At 42.9% G+C, this 23402-nt stretch overlaps 1 protein-coding gene across 2 annotated transcripts in view; it reads left to right on the top strand.

Moving 5' to 3' along the window:
- ANO6 (anoctamin 6) overlaps nt 1-23402 on the top strand; it is a 187753-nt gene that overhangs the window by 136823 nt on the left and 27528 nt on the right. For both annotated transcript variants that reach the window (XM_072972942.1, XM_072972943.1), the window contains 5 exons: nt 3175-3280; nt 6797-6857; nt 16129-16271; nt 18537-18614; nt 22903-23128. In XM_072972942.1, coding sequence (XP_072829043.1) covers nt 3175-3280; nt 6797-6857; nt 16129-16271; nt 18537-18614; nt 22903-23128 — 614 coding nt within the window. The remainder of the gene's footprint in view (nt 1-3174; nt 3281-6796; nt 6858-16128; nt 16272-18536; nt 18615-22902; nt 23129-23402) is intronic.

Below are 23402 nucleotides of genomic sequence, written 5' to 3'. Positions count from 1 at the left end.
ACCATCTTCTCCTTTTATCTCTTGGATGATACCATCCCACTGCCTTGGCCTGCATGGTTTTTGATGAGAAATCAACTGTTTGTCTTACTGAGGAGCCTTTGTGTATGCTGAGTCACTTTTCTCTTTCTGCTGCCAAGATTCTTTGCTCTTGTCTTTTGACACACTGAGTCTGATACGCCTGTGTTTGGATGTCTCTAACTAAGTTCATTCTGCGTGGAATTTGTTGAGCTGCTGGGAGGTACAAATTAATGTTTGCATCAAATTTGGGAAGTTTTTCAGCCATTCTTTCTTTTAATATTCTTTCTGTCCCTTGTTTTCCTCTCCTTGCTTCTGGCGCTCCCATTGTGTGTGTCCACCCATCCCTGACACTGTGCTCATTTTTTGTCATTCCTTTTTCTTTCTGTTCCCACAGACTGGATAATCTCACTAGTTTTAAGTTAGCTGACTTTTTCTTCAACCAGTACATATCTACAGAGAAAACTCTGCAGTGAATTTTTCATTATAGTCATTTTCTTTGTATCTCTAGAATTTCTTTTAAATAATTTTTATCTATTTATATTCTCTGTACAATGAGATGTTCACATACTTTAATTCTTTAGGCATGGTTTCTGTTAGTTCTTTGAACATATGTATAATTGCTTATTCATGTCTTTGTGTGGTAAATCCAGTGTCTGGACATCCTCAGGGAGTTTCTATTGATTGCTTTTTCCCCTGTGTTTTGGCCAAACTTTTCTGTTTCTTTGTGTATCTTGTCATTTTCTGATGAAAACTGGGCATTTTAAATATTATAACGTGGCAGATCTGAAAGCCAGATTTTCCTCATCTTCAGGGTTTATTGCTGCTTCCATTGTCATTGCTGCTGCTGCAATTTATTTAGTTACTTTCCTGAGCAAATTCTGTAAAGTCTGTATTCTTTATCATGCATGGCCATGAGATCTGTATGTGTGCAGAAAGCCTGGTTGTCATCATTGTAATAACGATTGGACAGTGATTTCTCTAAATGCCTGGAGCCAATCATTGTTTGAGCTGTTGCCAGGTGGCTGTGTGTCTGCGTGCTGAGGGATGCCCTCAGCACCGGCAGGCAGTCTGCAGCTCTTCCGTAGCCTTTACTTCTTACTTATGCAGAACCTCAAGGTCAGCCAGAGTTGAAGGCTTAAGGTTTTCTCAGGTCTTTCCTTGCCATGTGCCACACATGCGTATGGCCTTCTACAATTCCCAGAATTTTTTGGAGCTTTTTTTTAACTCTACCTCCACCCCTAGAATGTCTCATTACTCAATTTTGCCTCGAAGTTTTCTAGTCAGCATCTAGTTAGTCTCTGCTGGTACCACTGCCTGAGGCAATTGTAATATTAAATGATTTCTGCTAATTGTTTTTAACGAACACTCTGGGGATAGGGCTGTTTGCACAGCATGAGTTTGAGATAGGTCAAATAGCAACAGTTCACTGGGGATGGGTTTTTTGTACAACTTCAAACCACTTCTGCCCCTTTAGTGGCTGTTCGGCTGCCCTGATTGTGAGACTGTTGCTTCTAAAGGCCACCATTTAGGTGAGGACATGGTGATAGATCAAGTTATAATGCCACAAAGCTCACTATCTTATGGAGATTTAGCTTTTTTCCCTCAAATAAACACTTCTTGGATTGCTGGAAGCCTTTGTTTAAGTTCCAGAGCTCTACAGAGGTTAATTTTGACAAATTTTGCCAGTGTCATTGCTTTATAGAGGAGCAAGTTTTCCAAGGTCTTTACTCAGATAATCTAGACGTGTATCCCATGCGCATTTGTTTTTAACTGAGTTATTTGCAAGGCTAACTAATTCTACAACTCCAACCCCATTCACATAAGAGTCCATCTGCATGGCTTCTCCTACAGGGAGCAGTGTGCAAACCTGTTGTCAGTTCGCTGTTTTTTTTCTTAGTAATTTGTAGGAATTTTTTAGAACAGCTCTCACGAATAGCTCTTGGTCATTTTTACATGTTGCAAAACTTCTACTAGTCTGTGGCTATTTTTTTTTTCCTTTCTGTGGTGTTTTAATGAAGTTCTCACTTTTAAGGATTTTCAGTGTATCGATATTTTCCTTTATGATTTATGCTTTTTTGTTTTCCATTAGTAGAATTTCTCCTTACCCCCAGGTTATCTAGATAATCTATTTTTTTGATAAGTTGGTACTGTTGCATTTTTATTTTCTACCTGGAATTGGTTTGTCTATGGTAGGATTTAGGGGTTCAGTTTCACCTTTTTTTGTATGGGTATTCCATTCCCTGTTTGTTGAAATGTCAGTTCTCACCTTACTGGTTTGTTGGGCCAACTCTGCCTGTTATATGTCAGTTTTGGGGAATGCAGAGGTCTTTTTCTTAACTCCTGATTTTGCCCTCTAGGTCGGTTTTTCTTAATCCATCCCCACAGCACCTTGTTCTTAAGGAGCGTCTTGACCCTTCTGAGCCCTACGCTCGTCTATTGAATTTACAGCTCAAATAAGAGAGAAATGACATCTTCAAATATTGATTCTTCCAAATTATGAGCATGATAATGTACCCATTTATACAGGTCTTCTTCACTCTTTCAGAACAGTTTTATCATTTTTCTCCATATAAATTTCATACATTTTGAATTAGATTTATTCCTAGGCTCTTCACATTTTTTAAGCTATTGAAAAATGGTATTTTAAAAAATTAATTCCTAATTGTTGTAGATCTTTCGAGACCCAATTTCTTCTTGTGACCGTGTATATATGTTGTATACTGACTTTGTGTCCTGCAAACTTACTAAACTCATTTAGTCTCATAATTTATTTGCAGGTTCTACTGAGTTGTCCAGTGTCGACAGTTATGGAATCTGTTAGGGAGAGCAGGTTTTCTTCATTGCCATTCCTTCTATCTTTATTTTTCTTGACTTACTGTGCTGGCAGGGACCTCCACTGCAAAGAAGTGGGGATAGCAGGACCCATCGTCTTGTTTCTGATCTAAAGGAAGTACTTTCAGCAGTTTACCATTAAGTATGATTTTTTATAGGTTTTATGTAGCAAGATTTTATCAGGTTAATGAAGTGCATTTCTATTCCTAGTTTTACAAGAATTTCGTTTTCTTATGAACAGATGTTGGATTTTTATCCTGCTGGTGAAAAGTCCTGTTCATTAAAGTTCTTTTAAATTAAATTTTATTTTTCTCTGTTCTTTAGCAAAGAAGTCTGTGATCCTGATATTGGCGGCAAGATCATAATGTGTCCTCAGTGTGACAGGCTTTGTCCATTCTGGAAGCTCAATGCTACTTGCGAGTCCTCAAAGGTATTTTTTTCCCAAACATTTTCAAGTAATGGAAGATTTTTATTCTTCTAATAACTTTAGCACAACATAGTGATTAAATTTTTTTTCCTCTGAGGAATTTAGAAAGGTAATTTTCAACTGAGATATGAAAGATAGATTTCATTTGAAAAGATAGGTACGAAATGCATGTGTTTATTCCTCTTTTGAAAACAACAAATTGAAATTAAAAGGCTTATCTAAAATTGCCTGGAGGGTCAGTGAGAAACTGTGGAATTGAAACTATTTTGAGTATTTCAAATAATCAAAGCAGAAATCTCAAACCCGTCTTATCTCATAAGTACTATTTAATAGGTTTACTATTGTAAGTATTTTCCTTAATTCAGGTGGATGGAAACCTGAAATTTGTACTGTGTTTTCCCTCTTTGAAAGCGTGCTGAAACTCTGCATGGATTTTTAAAGACGCTGCTGGTCAGATTTAAAGTGAATTTATAAATACGCGTAAGAAAGTTTTTGTCTACAAATGATAAGTTATTCACTTTGTCTCAAAAATGTTCCCACAACACACATCTGGTTCCCCTTAAACATGCAGATGGCCTTGAGCTAGAGGACTTCTTGGAATCCAGGAGGTTTAGGAAAAAGCACTGAGACTGGAGGGAGCTTACTGAAAGGCACGCCAGAAACTCCAGACAGGAAGAAAGGTAGTCCGCTTGGTTCAGAGTTTTCCTGACAACTTTGACATACGTGGTAGACACCCTTGTCCTGATCTTTCCTTCATCCCCTAGTTCTGCCATGAAAGTTGAGGAATCTTTCTATGACCTCAGCATATCAGAAACTCAATCCATGTAAGTCTTACATTTTAATTGGATACACTGCTATTACAGTGGTGCCACTTCATGGTTTATGCTTAGCAAAATTCTTGGACTGTATTATCACTTTTGACACAAAAAACAATCCTGTAAGACAGGCAGAAGAGGTGTTACCTCCATTTTACAGATTAAAACACTGAGATCTGAGAGATGAAATAATCTGCTTAAGGTCTCCCACCTGGTAACTGACAAAGTCAGAGGCCGACAGCAAATCGGCATTCCTTGCCATTACCGTGTCCTAGCCAGCTGACTGAACCAGCGTGCTGCCTGGGGCCGTCGTGACCACGGCTGGCTTTCCCTCTCTGCCATCCTGCCGAGGAGGCAAGCTCAGCGTCTTAATCGAGAAGGCTCCCTGCTTATCTTCTCTCCTACTTCTGGCCTCCATGTTGCTTCTGAGGCACGTAGAGCAGAAAGGTCGACCACCTTATTCTTTCTCTTGGTTCCTTGATTCTTACACATGTGGCAAACACGGTGACCCCATCCAGGCCCCCTAACTCCCTTTCATCGGAGAGCAGGGCACACCTCTCGTCTTGAGCCTGGCAGCTGGGAGGAACTCGGCGTTGGCAGTAAACCCTCCTTTTTCTTGTGGCTCCTGTTTTTCTCTCCAGCACTGACAGATGTGCTTCCAGTTGTTTTTTTTTTTTTTTCTTTTTCTTTTTCTTTTTCCTCTCAGCCTAATAGGGTGAAGAAATCACAAGTAGGATTGTTTCTTTCTGGAGTGGGTGGGTAGACGTATCAGGGCAAGAAGGGAGGTATCGAGTAGAGAGAGGCTTGCACTGATGCCTAAAAGAGTGACACTGGATTAGAATCCTCAATAAATTACAACATGCAGAACTGTGTCTCATAGGACTTTCTTATAATAATTTTCAATAAGGGCTAAGGCATGACATTAAACGACAACTTAGGAAAGATGGTTCCGTGAGAGTCGCGGCTGCAAGATTTGAAGTCTGTGTTCTGTGGAGTCCCAGGGCTGAAGGAATAGGTGGGGAGCATTGCTCCCAAGAGAGGTCACTTGTGTGTTAATTTTGTCTTCCTTGAGCTGGAGTTTTGAGAGGAGTAATTGGATGACAGACAATCTGGGACTGTGCTTTCTGCCCAGGATGTAAGTGGAAGTTTGAGCGGCATCTGTATGCTTTGGAAATAGGATGTATGAGAAGATGGGTAGGTGGATATTGTTTTACAAAAATAACTTAACTAATATTTTACATAGATGAATGTTTACCCGTTTTACATCAGTATAAAGTTTACCTTAAAAAAGTAGTTTTCCTTAGAATCAGCTTTGAATTTTCTTTAACATTGAAAAGTTTGCTTTTTTTTTTTAGCCTATAGCTTCTTTTTCTACCATGTGATCTTTACTTTTTATATGATCGAGCGTAAAGTTGATATTTTGTTTGCTACTTTCTTCCGTTAACTTTATGGACTTTTTCAGGAGATATAAAAATGCTCACTCATGAAAAATTGGTACCTAATTGAAAGATTTTTCCAGGCATTTGTAGAGGGAGATAGACTGTTTGTACACTAATAAAAAGATGAAACTTAGCAGAACTAGTAAACAGAGTATGTCATGTATTCATCAGTTGACAAATAAAATCACACAACGTGAGAGTTGTGGGTTAAGTTTTATTTGGGGCAAAATGAGGACTCTAGCCCGGGAGACAGCATCTCAGATAGCTCTGAGGAGCTGCCCTGAAGAGGCGGGGGGAACTCAGTATAATACATGATTTTAGTGAAGGGGGTGCATACAGTTAAGCACACATTTAGACAGAGGCTTCCTGCTGGTCACAAGGAGCAGATGTCACCTTTAATAATTTTAGTGCTTTTCTAGATATGAGGAGACAGAAGAATTTGGGCTTATAAAGTCTTCTCCTGAAAATATCTAACTGAAGGCACATTCTGCCAGCTTTCCCAGAGCACAGAGCAGCTCATTCCTGAACTCCACCCTGAACACCTTTCAGGATATTGGAGGTCAGAGGCTGCAGCGGCTCGTGACTTAATCCAAGCAGAGGTAGAAGGCAAGCGCCAGCGTGATCCAGTCCTTGTAGGGGGGCAGATGGCAAGTGCCAGTTTGTAGTTGGCACATTCATGATCACTGCCGTCTTTGCAAAGTCAAGAAAAGCGCCCGTGCTCCCTTATTCTAATGGAAGCATCTGTCAGTGACGGGAGAAAACTCATCATTGGATCTGAGGGAGAGAGAGCTTTTCTGGGAGAGAGCCATCTCAAAACAAACCCCAGCTTCGTGAAGAGGAGGAATTCAGGAACTTACGCTCTGACCAGGGTGGGATGGTAAGGTACAAATCGTAAATCTAAAAGTTGCTTGGAGTTGGTTGTATTCATCAAGCCATTCTGTTTCCTCAAATCCACCATGATAGTCTGTAAAGCCTGTGAGAGGCTTTAAACCGAGTGGAATCTTAGCAGCTGTGCCTGTTTCTGTATCATGATATGGAAAGATGCCTTTGGAAAATGTACTCTGGTAAATACAACAAAGGCTGCTTGCTTTCAAGAAAATAAGAAATCCCATCTGTCAGTGTGTAGTAGATATGCTGGTTGTCAAACTAGGAAACGGCTTTAAAAGAAATTCCCAGACTGTAGCACATACAAGGCGTTGCGTATTTGCTGAACTCCAGTAAGTGAAGGACGTGATTCATTTATATGTCATTATTGTGTTTTCCAGAAATTGTGCATCTTTGACAGTTTTGGAACCCTAGTCTTTGCAGTATTCATGGGGGTCTGGGGTAAGTTATGTTCATTTTTTTCAGTTTTCTTTCGCCTTTTAACCAAAAATAAGCAAACAAGCCCTAAGATCATACAAGCACCTGACTTCATGGCATTGTACAGTTTTATTTAGGTTGTCGAAGTAACCCACTTTCAGTGCTTTGAATTGCCTGGCTTGGTCTGTGGGGCTTGGCTGGACTGGCTTCATCTTGCTCCACGCAGTCGCTCATCCTCCAGGGGGCTGGCCCAGGACTATCCACAGGGGGGTTTTAGGGCTCCAAAGAGAAGCAAGAGAGGAGAAGCCCCAGCGTGCAGGCATCTTTTAAGCCTGCGATTGCATCAAGTTTGCAAAATTGCCATCAACCAAAACAAATCGTGGTCAACCCAACAATAGGAGGTGGGGGGACGGCCCGAGGGCTTGGATGCAGGAAGGCCATGTTTATTGGGAACCATGATTGGAACAGCCCCCATAGCTGTGACCAAACCTAACTTTCATGGGGTTGGAGTTCGGGAAAAGCAGCAACACCAGGATTCCAGATTCCAGGATTCTTCTTTGTACACGTCTGTATGAGTGAATAGTTAATGTGTGCAGCTACTCTTATAATAACATTCTGTTTAATACATAGAACAGATAGGATCCTAAAGAATATAATTTGTATATAGAAGCTTTAATTCTATGTTTATAGTATTTACTTTGAAGAGCATCATTAATGTAATAAGGCAATAATCATCTTTAAATGCAGACTTTTGCATGTTTAACTGATGTAAATGTTCTACCACTGAAGAAAAAATTTCCAGGTTCAAAGATAGATGCATTTCCAATTTCACTGTGTGAGTCAAGGGGAAAATAGAGTTCAGGGTGTGGGTAGGTCGGGGAAGAAACAGAACCAAGTCTCTTAATTTTGGAGAAGACAAGACATCAACCCCCACAACACGTATGGATAACCGGTCTTTCTAGGTGTCCTTGATGGGATTTCTCTTCTGCAGTGGTTATGCCCAGGAAGGGTCCCCAAATGAATCACAGAACAGACAGGCCAATTATTTTGGACACTTTTAAGAGATTATCAGTTGCCACTCCTGCGGAGTAAACTGTAAGATGGCCAAACTTACATAACAAGTCACAGTGTCATTCAGACATTTAGCATGTTTTGGCTGAGGACCAAACACTAGCTAATATTTGCCACACTGAAGAATAAAGATCAAGTTTAAAAACTAATATCCTCTGTACTCCTCCATTGTAAAATACATTGTTTTTTTTTTAATCCCCAGTAAGAGCGCAGGTGCCGATCACACGGGCGAGATGTTTAACTACTGTCTAAACCTCAGTCTTCGCTCTGATTCAGTCTAGAACACCTGCACACATCTATTGAACCCTGTATACCAATGGATGCTGGCAGCCCTAATTTAAAAAAATACTTTTTAAATAAAACAAAAGACATTAACTTTGACACTGAAAAAGACAGATCTCAAATTTCCTAGCCGATCTTGCTTTCTGTGATCATTAACTACATCATGTTTATAGAACTGCCAGGCATAATGAGCTAGTGATTTTATTTCATCGGATTTTAGAATGCAGAAAACATTTCGGCCCCGCTCATAGCACCATATGTGTATCTTCAAGGATATGTACGTATGATGATGACTTTAAGTACCTTATATTGCCTTTCTTGTTACCTCTGCCTTATGAGAGCTACTGCTGTGAACCTCATTAAGGAAAGCCTGAAATTGCAAAACTGAAATTTTTCATACCACTGTCATTCCGTAGCACCTCTTTTGCACTTAGACGTTTGTGGCGGAGTATTTTTCTGCTCCCTAGAAATGATCAAAGTTGAAGGGGAAAAAAACCTCTTCTAATAAATACAGTCCACATCTCACACTTGTCTGAACAATGGCCACCTTCTTAGCCCACACCAATCCATCTTCTCATACTGACTCAGGGTCCTCACCACCGACAACCCACCGCTGAAGTCAGGGTTCTCAGCACACATTCTCTCTCCTCCCCATTCCTTGTTGTTTCTGACCTACTTTTGTCCGATGCTTCCTGCCAGCGTCTTCACTGCCTGACTGCAGTTTTTAATTTTTACCTTTGTGTTCTAGGCTGGGCCTAGTGATTTCCAGAAAAACGCCAGACACCTGGCTCATCAGGAGGGGAGGGGAGGATTTCAAGAAGCAATTACCCTAAGTCACCTGCAGATCAGTAAATGGCTGTTGCAGCCATTCCTTCTAGATCTCTCCCATGCCAGCTGCATCCACCCTAGCAAAATAACATAGCTCCTCCAACCACCTCTGCCTCCATTCATCTGGGTTTCTGATTTCAGTGACGCTCAGATGCCGCTGATGGGCATTTTTTTTAATAGATATATATATATTTTTTTTCATTGAAGTATTGTCAGTTACCATGTGTCAATTTCTGGTGTACAGCACAGCGTTCCAGTCATACATATATATGTATGACTTCATTTTCACACTCTTTTTCATTAAAGGTTATTATGAGATATTGAATATAGTTCCCTGTGCTATACAGAAGACATTTATTTTTTAATCTATTTTTATATATGGTAGTTAATATTTGCATATGTTGAACTCTGATGGGCATTTTTAAAGCCACATCTGGAACCTTTGCTGCAGGAGAGTCTGACAAATGTGTTTTCAGCCTCGTAGCCTTTTGGTTAGGAAGCTGGAATAAAGGCTGAGCTGGGTCATCTACCTTGTCTGCCTTTGTGAGTAAAGAGGTCTGGAGAGTCTCAAGGCCCGATGAAATGTCCCAGCCCTTCAGCAGCAAACTCTTAAAGCAACCAGAACGCTCCCATCTACCAGAGTGTGCCTTGGACTTATGCTGGACATAACCAGCAGCGCCGTCTATGGGCGTCATCTTTATCTGGTGCATACTTTCTTTAGATGTCTAATATCCTGATTAAGAGGACAAGCTGGTTTGGATTCCCAAGGTCGCGGGCAGCCTTCTGCCTGCCTTTGGTGTATATATGCTCATAGAACAGTCCTCTCTCTCCCCGATCAGCTAGAGCTGCATGGTGTGTGGTTGGCCAGAGAACGTGGGTGCAGTGCTCCCCACTGGAGTCCTCCCAGTTGTTTTGCTGCAGGAAGAGAGAGAGCAAAAGAGACAGAACAGGAAATTCCTGTCCAGCCTCAGACACAGTCACCCCCGGCCCCAGGGCTCTCGCTCTGGGACACACAGCATCATAAGTCGCGGCAATGTGGCCCCGGCGTACTCCAAGACGTGGCGCGGCTGTACTGGGCTATCAGTGTCTTTCATGGACCCTGAAAGACACTGAAAAGTTCTTGGCTTTGTGAAATGGGGAACTAAGAAACTCCCACCCATGCCTGTAGCTCCCAGGGTTTGCACCCTTATGGGTTTTGAGGATCTGCTGGCAGCTCATTCTTTTTCACCAGGTCATTTCTTGCTTACATGGCACTCCTCTGACTTCATCAGAACTGCTCCTTCTTAAGTTCAGGACTTAGTAAAAGATGCCATTTTTTACCCTGTATGTCCGAGTTCAGGGAGGAGGAGGAAGGGAACACAGATTAGAATTGCTATATTGCTTTTTTTGTTTTCATAAGCCATCTCCTGTTGCTGGATGGACACTGAGCCAATGAATGGCAGTTACACTCCCAATTTGAAAGATGAGGAAAATGACACTCAGGGAGAGGAGGCAAATTACCTGAGGCTCCAAAGACAAAAAGGGGATGAGCACAGAATAAGAGCCGTGCCAATGATTTGGCTGTCATCAGCCCTTAGGTCAGTGAGAAAATGCCATGTGTAGTAATAAAGTCACAGCGCGCTTTTCGAGGGACGCAGACGTACTTATTTTTATTGATACAATTGCAGTGTCTTATCTGGGACTCTGAAAAATAGAAACGGGTTAGAAAATGCTGGTTTCCCATCCTTGGTCCTACCTCCCCCTCACAGATACGGACCCGTCCTTCTGTAGCAGGAATAAGACAGTCCCAGCCTTCCCGCCGTACGAGCTCAGTCCTGTCGTCTCGTCCCTGCCCACCTGTCGGTGCTAAAGCACAGCGCAACTTTCAAGTCCCGCATCACAGATTCTTGTAAAACAGAATGAAAGGAAGCTGCTTTTTTACATGAAGGGCAGTAATTTTCTTAGCAGAGAAGGAAACTGAGGATTTTCTTCATTGAAAATCAATACAAATTTCAAGAACACCTGTATTTCTAATACCTAGATCAAAATGACAAAATCTGGAGGGATTACGGCAACACAAGGAAGATACTCAAAGTGGCTTAAAGAGCTTCTTCCAGGCTGGGCTCGGAAAGAGACTGTTAATAGACAGAGACCCTCTTCTCACCCGTCGTCCCTCTCCTTAGGTTGGAAAGGACCAGTGTTTCCCCAGGTGTGCGGTCCTGGTGCTTGAAGTGACTTTTGGGTAGGGCAGTGCACACGGCGCTTCCTTCAGTCTGTCCGTCCTGAATAACCCCCAGCAGTCCAGGGGCAAGAGCTGCTACAACCTCACTAACCAGCCATCACATTCTCCAGGGTATATCCTCATCTCAGCTCATCCCGGCCCAAGTGATGGGCAGAGCAGAGAGTGGTGGCTAGAGGTCAGTCATGCAGAGCAGGGAGCAGCTGGAGTCAGCTGGGCCCCCTGGGTGGCTAGGAGTCCCACGTGGAATTCCCAGGACTTCCCACAGCTCATTCATTCAGCTGACACTTCTCCAGCACGTGTGGTGTGCTGGTGCTTCCTCTGTGAACAGAAGCAAATCCCTGCCCTCATGAAGGTGGCGTTCTGGTGGACATGAGAAATGATACACACAGAAGCAGATCCAGGTCAGGACGCATGAGTGCTGTCTATTTCGGAGCACACAAGGTGAGGTCAGCATAGGGGGTAAAGCCTGCCCTTTGGGGGAGGAACGTATGATACAGGAAAATGTGGGGGAGAGGATGGCCGTATCCCAGGTCTCAGCTGGGTCCCTGGGATGTGCCTCACCAAGTGTGGGTCCTTGGCTTCGCACAGGAAGAAATTCAAGAGCGAGCCACAGTTCAGAAAAGGTAGATTTATTCAGAGAGATACACACTGCATAGACAGAGTGCAGGCTGTCTCAGAAGGCAAGAGAAAGGCCACAAGCTTGGGGGTTGGGTGCTCCAGTTTAAAGTAAAGTAGATACTCACTCCGTAGACTGAGCGCGGGCGTCTCCCTAGAAGGGAGGGCAGCTGCGAGGCGTAGGGCGGTTAGTTTTTATGGGCTTGGTAACTTCATATGCCGACAAGTGGGAGGATTATTCCAACCACTTTGGGGCAGGGGCTGGGGTTCCCAGGAACTGGGCCACTCACCCTTTGACCTTGCATGGTCAGCCTTGGAACCGTCCTGGCACCTGTGGGAGTGCCGTTTAGCATCCTGCTGTATTTCAGTGAGTGTATATTGAAGCTCAAGGTCTACTGGGAGTCAGATCTTCCACCATCTTGGTGCTAACTGCTGTGTCCTTTTAATGGCCGTGCCCGGCCCCCTTTCCTCCTGTCTCATGAAGGAGCACTGCACTGGTTTCATAGTTGCAGAGCAGGGGACAGAGTGGAAAGGACTTCATGGGTGGAGGATGGAAGGTAGTGTCAGCAGTAGAATTCTCAAGCCACTTGAAAAGTAAGGGTCTTCTGTTGGATGGGGGTGCCTAGTGTCACGCCAAGGAGCTGTGAGCCTCAGGGACTTCAGTGAGTGGGTGGCGCACTGTGTATAATGTGCTGCTTCCTAGGTGGCCTGAGGACAGTTGGCTTATAGGTGGGGCCTCTTTGGGGATTTTCTGCACATGAGGCTAACGTGGGTCACGTGGGGAGCAGGACCGGCCAGTCACGGCTTGGTCCACCGTCACTTCGTGCCCTCAAGGCTCTCAGCCCATGGATGCGTCACCTCCCCCCGGATGGGGCCAAGGGCGCAAGTGGCGGGCAGCTTCTCAGTGGTGGAGGCATTGCTCTCCAGACCCCGCGCTCAACAGCAGGGGCCCCTGGCGTTGGCTGCGGTCTTGGCAAGATGAGGCTGTGGGGTAGCTGAGCTCATGAGACGTGGGTGCCACGCGTCCATTCTCACCAAGAGCTCTATTTTTGAGGGTTTTATTTATGGTCAGGGAGCCACAAATACTCCCTTACCCATAAACAAAGAACAGGCTCTTTCAATCAGGAAAGGGCACACAGGAGGAGAAAGAGGACCATCCAGAGAGCAGGAGAAGCCAGATCAGTCCTGCCATCAGGGGTCTGACAGGCGAGCCAGCTCAGTTTCTCTTACGAGTTGTTTACTTGGAGGATCTGGGGCATTTAGGTGACCTGAGAGTGTCGGGAAATAATACCCAAGGGCTTTGTAGATTTCCCAGTCCAGCGTTAACTCATCCCACTGTAGCTGTTGTGCAAGGAGACGGAACTTGGTGGACAACAGGCCATGGCCTCTGCTCCCTGGTGGAGCCAGGAGATCACAATGTTCAGTACAACTGCAGGGGCATCATTTCTATGTCAAGAGGCCAGATGGCCTTACATAGCTCTCATACTGGATTTCAAAGTTGCAGAGGGGGACTAGATTCTGTCCAGTTCCCGAGCCAAGGAGACCAGAAATGGCCTCCCCCACTGACTGTGAGCTCTTTGCCTCCACTGGCAGTGGCATCTATAGGAAAAAGCTGGGCTGCCACCTGTGTTTCCTTGTAAACATCCGAGTAGCCACAGCAATGGCCTCCTGAGGGTTGGTGTGCCCACAGAGGCGGTGTGTGGGATGGAGGGAGGAATGCTGGGGTCAGACACCGGGAAGGCAGGCAGTGATGACATCTAAGCAGGGCAGGCGCCACGGGACCGAGCCAAGGGGAGGTTTGGAGCAGGGAGCGTGGGCAGTGCCATGTTGTTTGTAAGAAGATGAATTGGTTTGATTCCTGACCCCAACCTTAATCTTGGGCAAATGTTTGAAGCTTTCTGTGCCTCTGTTTCTTGGTGTCCCAAATGGGGACAGTAACAGCAGTGACCTCCGAGGGTCGGGAGGGCCTTTATAGATGTTATGTCATTAAGCTCACAACAGCCTACGAGGAAGGTCTTAGGTCCCCTGTTTTACACATGGCAGACAGGCTCGGAAAGCTGAAGCCTCTTAACCAGTAATCACACAGCTAAAAATGCTCAGAACCAGCATTCGAACTTGGTTACAGTGTCGATTATTTCTACTCTCACTCAGTATCGTTGGAAAATTAGTAAAGTCAGAACAGACACCGCCGGGAAGCGGGTGCTTTAAACGTGTTTGTTGTCTTCGCCACCGGGGAGTGTTGAGTCCACGTTCCTCGCAGCCCTTCCGAGGCGCCCTGCGTCTCCGGCCGCCCCTGGCGGGGTCTGCAGGGCCCCAGGCGGCTTCTCCTTGCTCTCTGCCCCAAGGCTCTCTGCATCTTATCTCCAAGGCTCTCCGGGTTGGTGCTCCACCTGGACTGCTCAGTAGGGCTAATGTCCAAAAACAAAAAAAAAAGGTGGGGAGGGTATGGCTCAGTGGTAGAGCACGTGCTTAGCATGCACGAGGTCCTGGATTCAATCCCCAGTCCCTCCATTAAAATAAATAAATAAAGCTAATTACCGCCCCCCCACAAAAAAAGAGAAGTATTTAGAAAACAAGAAACAACACAAAGGCCCCCTCCACACTTCATCTCGCCAGCTTGTCCACTCACGCCCCAGTTAACCTCTTGAAATGGGAAGAGTTTGTGGCTCAGCCTAGGACTTTTTCCCGATTTCTAGACTTTTATTTGCCTACCGGACATCTGTCCTGGAGCCCACAGGCACCCAGCCAGACTGAATCAGTTGTCTCCTCTCATGACTTGCCCCTCTTCCTGCCCTTCTTCTTTCAGGGAATGGCACCAGAATTTAGGACACTGCCAAAGCCAGAAAGCTAGCCGGCATCTTTGACCTCTTCCTCCCCCTTCCATCACACCTGCGGCCAATCCGTCCACCTGCTGAAATGCTGTCTTCTCTCTCCTTCCGGCCGAGCCGAGGCAGGCCTCACCATGTATCTGCCAGTAGGTCTCCCTGCCTCTGTCTAGTTCCTTTCTAGACCACCTTCCATGTCTCCTCCACCTTGAAGGCACACAGAGTCCTTTGTGATGTGCGCCTGCGATCTCTCCACCTGGCTGCCTCCCCCGCCTGCCACACCCTGCGCTCACTTCTAGACTGTCTGCGGATCCTGGAAGGGACCTGGCTGTCTCTCGTCTCTCGCCTTTGCATGTGCTGCTCCACAGGGGGAAATGGCCTTAACATTCTGCCTTCACTGATCACCTCTAGGGCATCTCAGAACTCAGCACGGTGGTCCCTCTGGAACAGCCTTGGGTACAGTTCTGGCTCTCTGTGCCCAGAGCACCCTGTGCTGACTCTTATCCAAAGCCCTCTTACCACGCTTCCATAACCATCACTTCACTATGACTCCTGTGCGCCCAGGAGCTCCTGGAAGCGGGCACTGTCTTTTTTCTCTCTTCTCAGAGAGTAGAGACTCACATACAATGATGGAGGGGGCAGTGGTTATTCCGGAATTGCTCTGTAGGAAGGGTCCAGGGGTAACAGTCTGGTTGGAAGAAGGGCTTGGGGGATTTACCCTGAAGCCACGTGTTCAACGAACATTTCATGTTGTTTTTATCTACTATTTGAAGTTCCAAGTCTTAAAACAGAAAAACGATTTCTAAAAATTACTCATACTTTACTGAAGATTGAGAAAAATGGCAGTTTTCCATATTTAAGAATATTATTTTAACTTGGGGTGACTGGGGTGGTGGAAAACAGAAATGCAGGGGCTACTAAAGCATTCTTGTCCCCCCCCCCACCTCAGGTCCTTTGGACAGGAGAGAGAGGGACGTGAGGAGGAGCAGACTGGAGGGTGGACCGTGTACCACTTTTAAATTATGACAGTTACTTGTGCTTTTTTAAAACTTTTTTTAAATGGAGGTACTGGGGCTTGAACCCAGGACTTTGTGCATGCTAAGCACGTGCTCTAGCACTGAGCTATACCCACCATTCCCCTGATACTTGTGTTTTTAGTGGGCAATAACCTGCTGTTAGCAGATGCTTTAGCGTTAGACAGTCACCTGCCTCTGCCCATCACATTACTACCTTTCCCCTGAAGTAGAGTCTGTTTTCACAAGTTCAGTAAATTATCTACATTTTTTTTCTAAAAACAAAAAAGCATTAACTCATTTTTCTCTTTAGTATTGCCTATAAATAAAATGTGATTTTATTGACTATGTACCGAAGTGTTAAGGGTAATAATTAAGTACAGATGTCTGAAGCATCGGTCCCTCACTGAAGATCCACATTCTGCTGGTCTCTCTGTCAGTCACCTTGTTTCTGGAGTTCTGGAAGCGGCGCCAGGCAGAACTTGAGTACGAATGGGACACAGTTGAGTTGCAGCAGGAAGAACAACCCCGGCCAGAATACGAGGCGCGGTGTACGCACGTGGTGATAAATGAGATTACCCAGGTAAAGCGGGCGCTACTGAGACGCACTTCAGTCTGTTGGTTGCAGGGCTTCCCAGCCTTGGCTGCACATCGGAATCGCCAGGAGACCTTAAAAGATGTTGGTGCCCGGGTTCCATCACTACAAACTCAGACGGTACTTAGTGGCCTGGGGTGCGTTCTGGCACAGGGAATGTTTTAAAGCTCCCCTGGTGATTCTAATGTGCAGCCAAGGTGAAGGAGCACTGCTTAGAATGGTGGACACAGAAGAGAAGTGTGGTCCTTCCTTCATAATAACAGCAAAAATTTTAAAAAAAAAGACTGATATAAATGTGTAAGAAAAGATTGGTGTCCTTTCATAAGACCGATAAAAAAATGCAAAAAAAATTAGACTCTATGACATAGATGTAGAAGGAAAGACACGGTTTTTATGGCTGATTCTCACTTTTTCACATGTGCCTTCATTATTGCCGCCTCCTTTTCATCGTAGACTAGCTGCCCCTTTGTCTTGAACTAAGCCTCGGTCACTGCTCCCCCTTCTGGTTGGGATGTGCACAGAGCAGCGTGGCTCTCATCCTAAAGTTGGAGAAAAGGGTAGAGGAAGTAGGGAAACCTTTGTTGAGAGGCCAACTGTGTTCGGGCACTGAGCTAGACATTTTATATTATTGGAAAGGTAAATTTACTGCTGCTGCAAAATTTTAAAAAAACCCTACATATCTTTGTATAAGCGTTCCAGAGCCGTGAAAGATGATTTTTTGAGTCATCTGCATTATTGCTTCTTTCCATCAGCCAAGATAATTCAGAGCTGATGGTATTTGCAGTCAGCAGCAGCAGGACAGTATGTTGTGAGTACGAATAACTCTTGAAAAGAAAATGCTTTTACCAGGAGCATCTGAAAATGTCTCCAACTATAGATTTTATAAATTGAATCACAGATTTACAGAATGTTGGCACTGAAAAGGTCTGGAGGGAGCAGTTCAACCTCCTCTTTTTATAAATGGAAAAAAATGAGGTTCAGTTACCAACAGAAGGTGACATTTGTCTTTTACAGGGTAACAAGCTTCTAACAATCTCCATTATGAATAGTCCCCATTGTTTATGACTGAAGATGGTCAGGTTGTGTTGGTGAAAGATTGTACGTTCAGAAATGAAAGCTGAAAGTTAGACAAAATTAGATGTTCGTAATGTTTTTGAGTAGTAAAAAACAAAAATGTATCATATTGGCAGCATACAAAAAATACTGAAGAAAAACCATTTTGGTCACTTAAACTGCCAATTTTTAATTTAAAATTGCCAACTAATAAGTTTAAATTTCCACTGGGACATGCTTGTTGAAAAATTGAAGATGTAGGCTCATTTCTCTTTATTGTTCTTCCTTATTTAAAAAGTTGTTTATATATATATTTTTTAGTTTTTTAATTTAAGTATTTTACTTTAATTGTGAATGCATGTGCCATTGTCTAGAGAGGCCAACAGTGTGGTAGTGAGACCTTGGGAATGAAATTGCCTAAATTAATGTGTGAACACAGCAACTTGTTGCCTGAGTGATCTTGGGCAACTTAACTTCTCTGTGCCATGGTTTCCTATAAAATAAGATTAAGAGAGTTGCTTCCTCATGACTGTGGTAAGGACGGGTCGAGTTAATGTACAGAATCTACTTGGGAGACTACCTGGCACAGAGTAAAGGCCAGGTACTTATTTCCAGCTATTATACTATAGCTGCTTTTATACCCAGGTAAATCTTGAGTCTTAATTGATTTCATCTCTAAAAACAAAAGATCTAAACTCTAAAGTGGAAAGTAAAAATTGCGAGTTGTAGCTAGTTTATACATAAAGCTCAACCAAGAAACACACAGTGGAGACCAGTTAGCTGCAGACACCTGTGAAACTTTCCATCCTGCACGGACTCTAGGCTGTCATTACACTGACTTCTGAAATCTAAGGCAAGCTCAGGAGTAGAGCTTTACGGCTTGGCCTCGTCAGGTACCCAGACCCCTAAGCTCAGACCATGGCAGGGAAACAGTTTACTGTTCACATGTGCATTTTCAAAAAATAGTATTAAAATGAACACTGTACGTGTTTTGTTGTGTGTATGTTTGACATCGTTAACAGATTAAAAAAAAAGAAACCCATGCAATTGTGGATAAGGAGGCTGTCTGAAAACTAATTTTTTTTTTTTAAATTAAGCTTAGGATTTAGTGACCAGTTAGGAGAAAAATCATTTCATTGGTGTAATCCATTGATTGACTAAAGTTGTTTTTTGTTGTTGTTGTCTGTTTGTTTTAATTAGGAAGAAGAGCGTGTTCCCTTTACCACCTGGGGAAAGTGTATTCGTATAACCCTTTGTGCAAGTGCTGTCTTTTTCTGGGTAAGAACCTGCCACAAGCTTTTTAATATCTAATTTTAAGTGCTGAGAAAACTAAAAGTCAAGCTGGAAACTATGTAGTCTCAGAGAGAAAATTGTTTCCAGAGAACATCAGAGCCACTCTGGAGGTTTCACAGTCTCTTCTGCTCACAGTGCTGCTCCCAGTTTTTTCCACCTCATTTGTTTAAATCAGATCAGTGGTTCAGGATTTTCCAGTGTCTGATGGAGAGACCAGATGGGAGGCATTGAGAAGTCTAAAATTTTCCAAGAGTAACAACTAAGGTAAAATGTCTAAGAATAGCCTAACAGAAGGCTAGAAGGAACTATCCAAAAAATAAATAAATGAAACTACTAAAAGACATAAAAGAAGCTTTAAACACATGATTCTAGATAAAAAGACCATATCTCAAAAATATCAGAACTTATAAAATTAATTTGGGGTTTACTGTTAATAAAATTATATAATGTAATGTAATAATTAGTAAGACAATGAGAGTTTTACTAGCTCAAGAATAGCCAGATCAGAGAATAGGAAGTCCAGATATGGGCTCTGATAGAAATAATAACTTCTATATGAGATGGAAGGCATTACAAATCAGGGAGAGAAATAAAGATTATTCAGTAAATGGAACACTTGTTAGCTATTTGGCGGGAAAAGAAAAGATTGAAATCATACAGTGAACCATATACTGAGATAAATTCCAGAAACATTTTAAAAAGTAACATGATAAAAAGAAAACAACTAGAAATAAATATGGATGAATATACAATCTCTAGATGTGGGAGAAGTTTTGGAGGAAAATATATGAAGATTTCCATGCATCAGAAGCATCCGCAGTTTAAACAAAACACCAGAGGATGTATTTGTTAACAAATCTGACAAGGGGCTAATTTCTTCAACACAGAGAGTTCAGATCACTTCTAAGATAACACCAAAAAATCTCAGGAGCGAAGAAGGCAGAGAAGATGAATACACACTTACAAAGGGAAAAATAGATGTCAAGCCCCAGTGGTAATTCAATCAGTGCACATCAAAATGAAATACAGTTTTTCACCTCTCAAGTGATAAGGCTCTGTGTTTATGACGATGAAGTGCCAGTGATCAGCAGCTCTCATACCTGGGCCACTGGGTATCTTTTGTGAAGTGTGGTTGGTTTACAATGCTGTGTTAGTTTCTGGTGTACTCCTCCAGCCTTCTTAGAAAGCAGTCTGGCAGTTCATATCAAGAGTCAAAAATATTCATATGCTTTAATCTACTAATTCAGCTTTGAAAAACTTTCAATCAGGAAGTATTTCAAAGTGGCAGGGAAGTCAGTATGGATGTAAGTCACAGACATATTTATATTTATATATATATATAAAGTATATACATTTTTATATATGTGCATATGTATATACATAAAATCTCAGCCAAAATATTCTCCTTCCAACCTTTCTTATAGTATAATATTATGCAGCCATGAAAAAGTGTGTCCATAAAAATATTTTATGACATGTCAAAGTTTTATGATTATGATAGGCTTGGAATAAAATTATGTGAAGTGATTTTTAATATGCAAACAATAGGTAGTTCTGAAGGGATTATGCCTATAGGTAGATACATTTTTCTTATTTTTATTTTTTATTCTTCATTTTCTGAGTTGGAGTCTTTCAACTGTAGGTGACAGAAAATCAATCTCTAATGGGTGTAAACAACCACCAAAAAATGGGGATGGGTGGGATTTGTTGTTTCCTATAACTGAAAACCTCAGGTCTGAGGTCTGGCTTCAGGCAAGGAGAGATACTGTAGCCCAGATGATGTCAAGGGCTGGTTTTGTCCTGTATTCATTCTTTGTCCAATGGTGTCCCAGCGTGCTGCTTCTCGGAACTCGGCATCCCAGATCTCACATCCCTCCAAGCCGAGAAAGGTCTCTTTTGGCAGCTTCCTCTCTTGACAGAGGAAGTTTATCATTCACATGGGCACCAGCATATATCTCCTCACACTGCAGTGGCTCTTACTGGGTTATTTGCCAATCCTCAAATCGTGTGCTGAGGCCAATAGAATGAGACACCTATTTGTTTGAAACCAACTAGGATCTACCTCTGGCGCCTCGGGGAGGGTGGGGCAATTTTTTTGAGCCCAAACCACAGGACTAAAAACAGAGGGGAGGTTATTTATCCTAAAGCAAAATCTGGGTCCTTTTCTGAGACTGGGGACAGATGCAAGACAGCAGATCTGTCCACTAGTGGGTACTTTCAAATTTTCTATAATGAGTGGATATTAAAGTTATGATCAGAAAAGATGATATGTAAGAAGAAACTTGAGGAAGGAGAATGAAAAGCTTTCGTGTCTCCTAAGAAATACTGAACCCATTAAGTGCTCGGAAGAAAAATGGAAACATGTTAAGTTGGTAAAAGTTCTGAAATGAATTAGAATTCATTTCACAGACCATGCAGGAGGCAGTGCTATACAGAGGTTAATGTGTCTTTGGGCTCTGTATTTCAGTTCTTTGACTTAATAGTTGCTTCATTTGGGGCAAATTGCATCATCTCTGTGTGGCTCTATTTCCTCATCTGTAAAAGATATATAATACTACCTTCCCCATAGGGTGATTGTGAGGATTTAAAAAAATAGATGTGTGCTGAAGCAACAGTAAGCGTTTAAAGAATCTTAACTATTATGATGACTTAATATATAATTTTAAAAATTATTATGCAGACTTTTTAAAAAAATACATACTATTTAAATAGACTATATGTGCTGTACAAGAGAGGAAGGCTCGATATACCTTCTGTAATACATTTTTCTCAGCCTTAACTAATTTTCACATTTAATCATACACACACCAAAAATACGTTACTCCTTTCACAAGCATGAGGCCTTAACTGTGAAGAAAAGAAGATAACGAGAGAGAGTAGAGGAGGAAATAAAATGTTTTCTCTACGAACTGATGGCTTAAAATGTAAGAAAAACACCTTCTTAACACTTTGGTCACCATAATCGTAGCTAATACTTAGGTAGAATTTTTCACGTGCCTGGGGTTAATGTTCTAATTGTTTTCACCTGTAGTAACTCATCCACTCGTCACAATAATCCTGTAAGTTGCTATTATTATCCCCCCATTATATGGGTGAGGAGATCGAAGGCCTCAGAGGTTAAGTAATTTGCACAAGGTCACACAACTAGCAGCCTAGCAGCGGAGCTGGGATCCAGATGCAGGAGTGTGGCTCCAGGAGGGGCTTGTAAACGCTCCCTCTGCTGTTCCCTGCAGGTGCAAGCCAGCCTTCCGCTGTTACTGTAAACAACACGATGAGGTTCGCTTAGTCCTGAAATTCACGTTCTTTGTAGTTTTCTCTCTCGGGGCAGCCATCAGGAGCAGCCAGGGACACTGAGCACATGCTTCTGGACTATGACCAAGAAGGCAGATGGAGGGAAAACAGTTTAAAAACGAAACCTTTAATGTTCGTTCTTCAGTGGCCAGAAAAAAAACCTGCCTACTGAGGAAGTGAAACCCTGCCAGCCACGTGCAAATTATACTTCAGACACCCCTGCTGCCCTTGGGTTCACACAGTCAGAACTACAATGGATTAGGGAACTGAATCCTGTGCAAATGCAGGTATTATGAATAAGCTGCCAGTGTAAGATCTCAAGGAGTATGAAAAGCACGTGAGCTTTTATCAACAGAGACCCCACTGCCATTTCCAGGGGTTCCCTCAGGGCATCTCCGAAGCTTCACTGGTCCTATTCAGAATGAAGATGACAGCTAGCACCTGCTGGCCCCCAAATCAGTGACAGGTTCTCCCTTGAAAGGAAGCATATCCCCTTCATGGGTTACAACTCATTCATAACCTAAGTAATTCTATAGATGTACAAGTGATGTTTTTCATCGGTTCTGCTATCACAGACTTGTCTCCAAAAGAACATGCCACCAGTTACTCCATTTTCACCCCATTCGAAGATATACTCTAGCAGGACTTCTTCAGTGGTTTTAGGTTACAGAAAAATTCACAGAAAAGAGAGTCCCCACATACTCCCCATGCCTTGCACACAGCTGCTCCTGCTGTTAGCGTGTTACGTTCGTGGATGCACTAATTCTTTTTGACGTCCATCATTCCTCCTCCTCTGAAATTTAACATGCCTGATATTCACGTCTCTCGTGGCATTTATGTAAGATGTACATCACTTCTCACATCTGTGTGAGATCTACAGCACATGCACGTTGTCCGTTTACACGTGGGGCGGGGGCAATTTTTCTGTGTACAAGTATGATCACTGGTGAGTCTCATGCTGCTGTGTTTATTGTGCTTTCAGATCCTGTTGATCATTGCTTCAGTTATTGGGATCATTGTCTACAGGCTCTCAGTGTTCATTGTATTTTCTGCCAAACTTCCCAAGAACCTGAATGGAACAGACCCCATCCAGAAGTACCTGACTCCGCAGATGGCCACGTCCATCACTGCTTCCCTCATCAGTTTTATCATCATCATGATCCTGAACACCATATATGAGAAAGTGGCAATCATGATTACTAACTTTGGTAAGCTCCTACTGTAGCCGAGGTCATTTCTACGCCAGTTTTAGAACCAGGTCAAAACAGAGACTGTATCTTTTAGGCACTTCAATTCCAGTATATTACAGTCTTTAGAAAATTTCAAGTGTAAACATATTTTCTCTGTACAAGAAGTGAATTAGCTCCAGCTTTGCATTAGTAAAAGGGACAAAGCAAGTATTATAATGTCCAAGCTCTGTGTAAACAGATCAGTGCTGAATAATATTTTCAATTACATTAGATCATGTACCCTATTGTTGAA

Source organism: Vicugna pacos, chromosome 12 (genome assembly GCF_048564905.1).
Source record: "Vicugna pacos chromosome 12, VicPac4, whole genome shotgun sequence".
NCBI lineage: Eukaryota > Metazoa > Chordata > Mammalia > Artiodactyla > Camelidae > Vicugna > Vicugna pacos.
The sequence above is the reverse complement of the archived record's forward strand: the minus strand, read 5'-3'. Positions and strand labels throughout refer to the sequence as shown.